This window comes from Gavialis gangeticus, unplaced genomic scaffold, assembly GCF_001723915.1.
Source record: "Gavialis gangeticus isolate Ggan-Ray unplaced genomic scaffold, GavGan_comp1, whole genome shotgun sequence".
NCBI lineage: Eukaryota > Metazoa > Chordata > Crocodylia > Gavialidae > Gavialis > Gavialis gangeticus.
The window spans coordinates 11,906,721-11,916,478 of NW_017729029.1; the positions used below are offsets into that span (position 1 = coordinate 11,906,721).

A 9,758-nucleotide genomic window follows, 5' to 3' on the forward strand; every position below is an offset into this window, starting at 1 on the left:
CTCCATCTTTGCCTTCTCCAGCTGTGCCTTCTCACGCTGGGCCTCCATCTCCATCTTTTTCAACTCCAACTCCATCTTTTTCAGCTCCAGCTCATACCTGAGCTTGCTCTGTCGTTCCTCCGTAGGGGTTGATCTCCCTGAGGGCTGCGGACTTGGCCTGCAGCGCTGTGATTCCGGGGAGGACTCAGGAGTTGGCGTGTGTGGAGGTTGCTCTATGGCTGAGTCATTGTCACACAGGAGTTTAATCAGTTCCTCCTTCTTTAGCCCTTTCTTCACATGAAGGCCTCTCTCTTTCGCCAGCTCTTTCAGTTCAGGCATGGTCTTTTGGGCGTACTGCTCCGCCATCCTGGCTATCTACACTATCCAGTCGACCCGATGCCAAATTAGAAATTGTTTGCTCAAGGGATTTCAGTGACTCTATTACTCTTCCCAAATTATGCCTGTAACACGGCAGGGTTAGTCGGATCCCACCGCTGCCACCACATGTGGCGGGGTGCAGAGATCCCACCTCAGGAACACAGCTGGGTATTCGTATCCCTCTGCTGTTTCCACCACGTGAGGCGGGCCAGTAGGGGGTGCTCCTGTGTCGAGCCACCCAACTCCCTGCGCCCGACCACCTTCCAGGCTCCGAATGCCCAGTGTCACAGGGCAGAGATTTCTGGGGAGAAACCAAGGTGGCTTTCTGCCACACCATTCATACAAGCCCCACGGGCGAAAGCCAACTCCGGTGAAACTCCCGGGAACTCAGTGAAGTCACACCATGAATGAATTTGCTGTTGATTTGTGCATACGGCAGGCGTATTTGCTTCCCAGACTGCATTGCAAAAGGACACTGAGACAGACACCGAGACAGGCTGGATTAAGATCCTAGTAGTCCGAGTTGGAGCGGAGGTGGGGAGGGTGGCCAGCGACTGCTGATGCTACCTTTTCCAGTCTGAACAGAGAGAGAAGGTCAGATCCTGGAGCTGGAGCTTGGGCTAGGAGGAGCACAGCTTGTGCATGCTTGTGAAACATTCATAAGGTCACTGCTATTCAGCAGAAATCCCCTTAATAACTTCCTGGGAAAGGCTACACTATGGTGCTGACAGGGCTTGGATATACTGTGCAGATATACTCCAAAAAAGCCACTTCACTCAAACAGGAAATTGCCATCGTTCATTCTTCCCTGCATTTCGCACTCGTCTATAGATACAAACTATTTTGGGCTTCGTGTCATTGATGTGCATGGGCCACGGCTTTAAAAAACGTGTTTTTTCTCATTTTCCTTTTAACATAATCACCCAGTGAGCGAGACTTGCTAGAGATGTAGGTCATTCTGGGAATGAAATGAACCACTGAACAAGCAGCAGGAGGTGGGGGGACTGGCATCCAGGAGCAGAATGGCTTCAGCTCATCTCTTATAATTGCTGACCTTTTAATATAGTTGCATCCTGCACTTACATTTTTGCTGTTGTCTGGTTGATTAGCAATTACTGCACAACTTCACTAACTACAGTGCACTGTCCTGGGACGAAGGCAGCCCAACCTGGTTGCACAGGGGAGCATTTGCGGGTAAACTGAATAGAACTGTGGCCCCCGAATGAGGGAGACGGCAGCCATGGACTGAGTGTTATTTTCATGTTGTTTTATTTTTTACACTTTTAATCGAGTTCAGTTCCTGGCTCTGGCACAAGCTGCCAGTGTGACCCCAGGGCCGGGGAGTCCCAAGGCACCGGGGGGGAGTAGATGCCCCAATCTTGGCCTTGGTGCCTCATGAGCAAAGCAGGGATAGCAATGCTCCCTTTACCCAAAGCTTTTCCTGCCTTGTCTGTTTAGATCAGAAATTGGCAGCATACAGCTCTCGAGCCAGATACGGCCTGCAGAGCCGTCACGGGAGCTTTGTGGCAGGAGGTGGGGATGAGGCTTTGTGCAGTGGCCGGGCAGGGCGGGGAAACAGCGACAACTGGCCGGTTTGGGGGACACCAGCCCACCTGTCCCACGGCTCCAGAGCCTGGCTGACCACTGCTTTAGCTCATCAGTTTTTCTGGGAAGAAACTACCCCCTGTCGTGTGTTCATGCAGCACCTGGCACCACGGGCCTCAGCAGATTCGGTGTCCGAAACAGCTCCTGTAGTACAGCTCAGTAAATCATAATGCATGGAGAGCAGGAGAAGGAGATGTCTGCCCACCGCGGGTTGTTTCGACTAGTAGTTTTGTGTCACATGCCGATGTTCATTATATTCCCTTGGAAATTCGACATTCACGTTGTTTCCTACCAGCGTGTTTCCCTTTGCCACTACTATTTTTGCCGTTTTGCTGAAGGAGCCTGAAACACGCATGATTTCTCTCGTCATCTTTTTTCCCCCCCAGTCTCTGCATATTTTTCTCCATTGCAGTTGTGACGCAGCTTGAAAAGGTGCTAATCAGACCCCTGTTGAGACCCACCCTCTGTGTCCCATATTCACTAAGTGCTTTTGCAGAGGCTAAAATCTTGGTACTGAGACGGGGTAGTTTAATGCGCCCGTATTTCCAGGCTGTTTCATTGTGTTGGTCTCTCTGACATCCCACCCTGGCCCTGAGCCCCCAGAGCAGGGCTGTTTTGCTGTCGATGTGATCGATGCTGCAGACTGCATTTTCTCCCTTTGCAGCGAACAAGCGCCATGGCCAGAGACAGGGCTTTGGCCCCAGAGACGAGCTCGGCAGCATGCCAGGACAGCGCGCAGCCTGCCAAGCAAAGCAGGGTGGGGAAGGAGAGAGTCCTCTTCCCTCGTCTTGCGTTTGTCATCCCGTCCTCACCAGATCTGCCACTCAGCAGGAATAGCCCGAGGTGTCAGACAGCAAAAACCCACTTGAAGTTTGGTGACTTCTGGGGTTTCATCTGGAGGCCTGGGGCTTGGAGAAGCAGACGCTGTGCACAGTCACCAGTGTAGTGAATGCACTTAAAGTTTGCATGCCTTCAGCCCGAAGCCTCGTTGCTGTGCTCTGGCTCCAGATCGCAGACGGCCTGGCGCGAGTGCAACCTCGCTGCCCTGTCAGGAACACAAGGCGCCCGGGGTTTGAGCCATCTCTGCCCTTGCTGCGTGGGGACAGGAATAAGGCAAACCCTGCTTGGGTCTCACCAAGCTGCCTGCAGAGTACCAGCAAGTCTGACTGTGCTGGTAGCACCGCTCCCAGAGACGTACACAGCTTGCAGACATCCCCGCCGGGATGTCTGCACTCCCTAAGCAATACAGGCACGGGGCTGGATCCTGAGAGGCGCTAAGCAGCTGTCAGCTCCACTCAGGATCAGACCAAAACCAGCAAATAGTTCCTCTTAAGCATGTGGCCATAATGCCATGGAGAAGGCGGCTGTTTATCTGTCAGACCCATTTCAACCATATTTCATGGATCAGCCCTTAAAAGCTGGCTGGGTGCAGCTTTCTTGCATGTGATTGATTCCTCCCTCAGTGGCTAAGAGTGTCTGTGCTCCCCACATGCATGTACCACACACTTGCATTTTCACAGGCCTGCATTTTGCATGTTGACTTCCATCCCACCCAGGAGAGTGCATGAACCCCAGCAGACTCTCCCTAGGCCTGAAGAAGGGCGGAAGCATGCAAAGAACAATTTTTTTCAACTGTTTAGTTGCTCTAATAAAAGCTATCACATCTACCCAGAGAATCTTGTCTACCTTCATGCTCTCACAATCTCTCCAAACCAGGGTTGCCCGTGTGTGTTGTAAATAGCCGCCAGGTGTGCAACTGGGAGAGCATCTGCAGGGCAAAATGAATGTCAGAGAAAGGACAGCCCAGTAGCTGAGTTACAGTGAAACCTTGGGGAGGTGATTCAGTGCGTGGCTCCGCAGCGGCATACCTATATAGACAGTCAAGACGGCAGCTCGTCCTCTCGCTGGAGCTGGAGTGCCATCTAGCGAGCCTCCACGCGGCAAAAGGGATTCTTTGTTTTCCCCCAGAGGATAGTAACTTGGGTTGAATGGATTGAATACGCAGCCCAGCGAACGTAGGGCGTGCCTCCCTGACCCGCGTGCTCCGGGCCTCGGCTTGTCATAACGGTCTGTTTTTATTCCCCGTTCCAGGGATCTCCACGCCCATTCCTGTCATAGGTTTGCAGGACGACTCCCGGGTGTTCGTCAATGGGAGCTGTGTCCTGAACGAAAGGAACTTTGTCCTCATCGGGTCCTTCGTGGCGTTCTTCATCCCGCTCGTCATCATGGTGATCACGTACTGCCTGACGGTGCAGGTGCTGCAGAAGCAAGCCACCGTGTTCATGTACGGGGAGATGCCCAAGCAGAGACGGAGCAGCATGAGCTGCCTCAAGAAGGAAAACAACACCGAGAACATCTCCATGCTCCAGAATCATGAGGGCACCTCTCACTTAAACTCCCCCGCGAACAAGGAGGCCGTGCTCTTTCGGAAGGGGACCATGCAGTCCATCAACAATGAACGGAGGGCTTCCAAGGTCCTGGGCATCGTCTTCTTTTTGTTCCTTATCATGTGGTGCCCGTTTTTCATCACTAACGTCATGTCTGTGCTTTGCACGGAAACCTGCAGCGAAAGCCTCCTGACCGAACTCCTGGACGTGTTTGTGTGGGTGGGTTATGTCTGCTCCGGGGTCAATCCCCTTGTGTACACACTCTTCAATAAAACCTATCGCAGGGCTTTCTCCAACTACATCCGCTGCCAATACAAGGCCAATAATAAATCGACTCTGAGACAAAACCAATGTCCAAACGTCCCCTCTACGGCTTTGTACGGGAAGGACCTTAATTTAAACAGCTATCGAAATGGCAATGAATTCAACAGCATGGAGCTGGATGACATTGAGGAGGGCTTAGAAATGCAGCCAGGGACTTCAGAGTTGTCGATAAATAGCTGCAATGTTGTAAGCGAAAGGGTGAGCTGCGTGTAGCAGAGACCCGCGGCTGCAGCCGTCTGCGGCGATGCGTCTGCAGCCCAAACACGGTTGTGTAACAATGTGTGTCTCCGTCGAAGAACATTGTAAATACTGCTTCCGAACAAAGCTTTTTTTTTTTAAACATCCATCTTTCCGGTCCAGTACTTTAAATCATATATACATATATATACACAGATATATATATATATATACACACACACACACCCCGCAGTGAAGTTTAAGGTTCTATTTACTGTTGATACTAGATCAAAAACTATTCGTTACTTTGCTTATGTCACAGACAAAACGATGACTTCCTCTTCCAGTGCATGAACAAAAATGCTGAATATTTATCTCAGGTGGTGTTTGCTGGAGTCCAGAATGACCTATTAATACTTATATATTGAATACAGGAAAATGGTCTTGGTCAGTCTAACTTTTTTTTCAGGTTGACAGTAAATATGTACTTTAATCCTCACCCATGTCAGGGGCCATGACGAGGCAGGGAGTGCAGGAATTCATCTTGCCACAACCCTGGAAGGAAAGCAGTGCCCCACCAAGCAGCAGCCGCGGCAGGCAGGGCACGGTAGGCGTGATGTTGGGTCAGCTCTGACCACAGGTCCGTGGCAGCCGAGCTCGGTGGGCTCTGGGCACTAAAACATATTCATTCATGCCCGCAGTGAGGGGGGCCGTCCCAGTACTGCTGTGCAACCTCAGCATGTTGGTGCGAGCTGGTCCTGGGATCCCAGCAGTGCCGGAGGATCATCTGCCCTGCTCCGCCCCCTGTGAGCATGCTACCAGGGGCAAGGCTGGGCCCACGTGGAAACAGGGCCTGCAGCTCTCCAGGCTGGGACACCCCAAATTGGCTTTCTGTTCTCAGCCTGCTTGTGGGCAGCAGCAGGGAGCACCCGAGGGTGCCAGGGCTAGCACATAGGGCGTGGGAGCAGGTGGGCAGGTCTACGCTTCTCACAGCAGCAGCTGGGGCAAGGGAGCGTGCAAGCCCCCCACCCCATAAGCTTCTTGGCATCCCTTCTCTCCAGAGCACCCTCGGTTCATAGACGCCCTGCCCTTCCCCAGCTGCAGAGCCAGCAGTGGCCCAGACCTCACTCATGCCATGCAACATCTTCCCTGCAAAGGACAAATTGGGCCAGCGGTTGAGTCAAGAGGGACCTCAGACCTCTCCTGGCTTGCTGGTGCAGGGAGCACCTAGCCCCATTGGGGCCAGCCCTCTGCCTTTGGCATCCCATGGCACCAAGCTGTTCATTTTACCCGGGGAAGAGAGCCCTGGTCCCAGAGAGCTCGGGTTTGCATCCTCTCCCAGTCTCTCAACTCGGCTGTTTCTTTGCATGTTTACATGCTGCTTTTGCAGGTCCTGGGATTGGCAGGGTTAAAATTTGGGAGCGAGAGCTTTGCTTTCCATGTGCCATCCCTGCAGACACCAGGCACCAGGCTTGTGTGGAGGCAGAGAGCGACTTGGAGGGGTGTCGGAAACCCCCAGGGCCAGGAGAGCCAGTCTGGGGAGCATGCTGGTGGTGCAGAGCAGAAAGGAAGTCCTACCCCGGAGCAAGGAGGAAGGAAGCTGGGGGGAAGTTGTGGCTGAAGGCTGGTCTGCATGGGGATGCTCAGGAAAGGTCATCTGAATTAACCTTAAAGTGGATTAAACGGCATTGAACCCTGGTGTGGACACTAGTCAGGATCTGAATGAGTCCACCTGACTTCCAAACTGAAATGAGCTAAATTGATGCAACGTCCCACTGAAGTGAGCAAGTGCATCCGCACCAGGTTGCAATGCAGTTTAACTAAGGCATGTGCAGTCAGCACACCTAGGTAATTTGGACTGGTTTTTCTGATTGTGCTGCTGTCGGTGAGCTCTCAGGCACGTGCTTCTTGAGCCGGTGCCCTTGGGAGGGGTACATTTCACATGCCACCTCGTGCTCAGAGCGTCACTTAGCATCAGATCTAGCCCTTACTGTTTTACAGCTTCATCAGCTAATGCCCCGTTACAACAATGCTGCTGTGTGGTAGGTACACGTGGTAGCGTGTGGCAGCCTCTGCTTAGGAGCAGTTCTAGAGTAGCGTGGCTTGTTGCAGGTCAAGAACAAGTTGCATTTGACTAACAGAGACTGGCTTTACTTGGTGTGTCTGTGAGCAGCAGATATAAAGGTCTGGGAAGTGCCAGCCTGAGCTGCCGGTTTAGTGGCCCGGCGATGCTGTTGAATTGCGCTGTATCCAGCAATCTGGATGGGGCTGTCACAGAAATCGGACGTCAGGACTTGCTCCGCTGAAGCCAATGGGTCTCGTTCATATCAGGATAAAGCCAGAGTCATTTAATTGAAATCAGTGGGAAAGGGGGGTGGTGTAGCAGTGGTGGGCTCACCCTGCCACGTGTAGGAAGGCAGCATGCGCCCGGCCCGTGCCTAGCAGGGACCAGCCACGGCCTCGAGTGTTACTCCTGCTCCCACGGGCACCTCCCTGCAAGCATCAGCGCCGGCAGGAAAGGACTGAGCCATTGAGACCAGTTCACGTCCGTGGGGGCTGCCCCACTCCCTGCTTCAGCTTTGGGTCCTGCAAGCACTGGAGCAAATCGGAGCTGCGTTTTCTTTTGCTGAGTGTTTTGGCAGGGCAAATTCACAGCACGTCTTTTCCAAAAAACAAATCTCGACATCTCTGTAGGTTGAAAAAGCAACCACAGACTTTAAAAGCATCAAGCAATAAGTCAAACGACAAGAGCTTATAGCACATGAGTGAATAGTGCACGTGTCCTGACATCCAAACATCCAGCAAAGTCCACTGGCCAGGGTCATCCTGGACTGGGCACCATCCATCCGGTCCAGGCCGATTCTGTCGTTCGAGGGCAAAGAAAGCACCTGCTGTATTTGGATGTAAATACTGAGAATTTAACACAGAGTCTACCAAACTTTTATAGATGTTTAAAAACAGGAAACCATTTGAACACAAGAACTGTAAATATGGTAAGCGCTGCTTCTCAGCTGAGCCCATTTTGATGTACATGATCTGTTTAGACATGCAAGAGGATTGCCTTACAATCCTCCCCACCCCGCCATCAGATGAGAAACATCTTTGTGAATGGTTCAATACTGTCACCTACCCAACATCCTTTTGGCTCTTCACACCAGGGTTTTGTGATGCTGCTATTAATTTATTAAAGAAAGTTTGTTGATTTAATCATTCTTACTTAATTTTATTTTTATGGGTTTTTCATCAAAGAAATAACACCTCCTTTCCCCCTACCCTCCACCCAGCCTCCATTAAAATGTATACTTATGAAAAGAGCCAGAGCAGGTAATGGATTTTTTTCTGATGGCTGCGGCCCAGGATCTTCACGCCAGCAAATGTCCTCACCCTCCCAGCCCTCAGAGAGGTGAGTCTCCACTTCTATGAAAAGTGACAGTGTTGAGAGGTTAAAATATGGTTGCATTTCATCATGTCCTCCTCCCAACCGCTCTGCCTCTCCTGCAGTTACCTCTTGCGCAGCTTTCAGAAGTCCTGCTCTGGAGATATCTGGTGGAAGTGTGTGCTTGGGTCCCCAGTCTCTGCTCAGCCGTGATTTGCTTTACAAGCCCAACGTGCAGATCTCCTTGCTTTCCCCGAGACGTGAGCTGGAAGAGCAGAAACCGGTCCTTGGACGCGGCGGTGGGTAGCAGCCCTCCTTTCCCAAAGCAGCCGGGGAGAGATGCACGCAGGTGGCCCATGAAATCCTTCGCTGACCAGATCCCGGAGGTCAGGGTCATGGGGACACAGCTGCGGCTCCACGAATAGACCAGGGAGAAGCAGAAACCAGCGTTTCGACACGCAGGTGTCAGGCTGGTATCTCCTGGGTCAAACCCATCCTCCCACTTCGCACGCGAGGCATGCCATTCGGTGGTACCATTGGCACAAGCCGATCCTAACCCAGGATTTCCTTGTCTGCCAAGAGCCTCCCACCGGTCTGTGCCCTTTAGAGGCCTGTTTGGGCTGCCATGTAAACCCAACAGTGGGTTATCATTCGGTAATTGCAAGTTGCTTATCTTGTGCCCATTAGTTGTTCCTTTCAAAACACTGAGGACAGTGTATGCTGCTAAGAAGTCATGGTGCCTGCCCCTTGGGCCCCAAATTTTGAGGCCAAAAACCCGGCCTTGTACCCCTTGGGTCATCGGTGCCCCGGTGAGTCCCAAGGGCCCAAAGCCAGCGTGGGGATGCAGGTGTCATGTCCGTGCCACGCGTGCACCGGGCAGGGAGCTGTTTCTCGGAGCAGCCCTGCTCTGTCCAGGTGGATGACTCACGGGTCGGGAGCAGTTTTTGGTTTCAGCCCAGGCCGCAAGTAGCCGAGAGATATTATATCAGACAGCGGGCGAGTGACAGACCACAGAGGCTGCAAGCAGACGTCGCCCTTGTCCTGCCGTGCAACTTCTAACGGAGGGACAGACCATGGGTGTACAGACGTCCCTGCCCCTTGATACTCCCGAAGAGTTGCACGATGATCCCTGCTATCAGCTCTCGGTGCTTTATCGTGGTGGATGTCTGTACATTCATGGCGCAGTATGCCCCCTGTTCCCTTCCCCCAGGGATTCCCCCATCCCAACCCTGCGTGTGCATCTGCAAGCACAGCCTGGGGACCCCAGGGAGGGCTCCCTAAGCTTTCAGATGCATGCCCTGCGTTGGGGGCCAAGCAACCAGAGCCACTGTCCATGCAGTCAGGCCCCTGAAGCCCAGCCCCGTGGTCTGACGTCCCTACCTGCCAGCATAGCAGCAGCTGTGCCAGGACACGTACCAGCACGGCTGATCCAGCCACAAAAACGATGGCTGTGTGTAGCCAGAGTCCTGCTCCCATTCAGTCCCACTGGAAAGGCATCCACAGCCTCTGTGATGGACCGCGATCCAGCGGTA

The 9,758-nt window shown here is 52.7% G+C and overlaps 1 protein-coding gene across 2 annotated transcripts in view; it reads left to right on the forward strand.

Annotated features, from left to right (window-relative positions):
* HTR2C (5-hydroxytryptamine receptor 2C) overlaps nucleotides 1–6,068 on the forward strand; it is a 78,468-nt gene extending 72,400 nt beyond the window's left edge. For both annotated transcript variants that reach the window (XM_019521258.1, XM_019521259.1), the window contains one exon: nucleotides 4,054–6,068. In XM_019521258.1, the coding sequence (XP_019376803.1) occupies nucleotides 4,054–4,886 (833 nt within the window). In that variant the 3' untranslated portion in view covers nucleotides 4,887–6,068. The remainder of the gene's footprint in view (nucleotides 1–4,053) is intronic.
* Nucleotides 6,069–9,758: the final 3,690 nt, after the last annotated feature.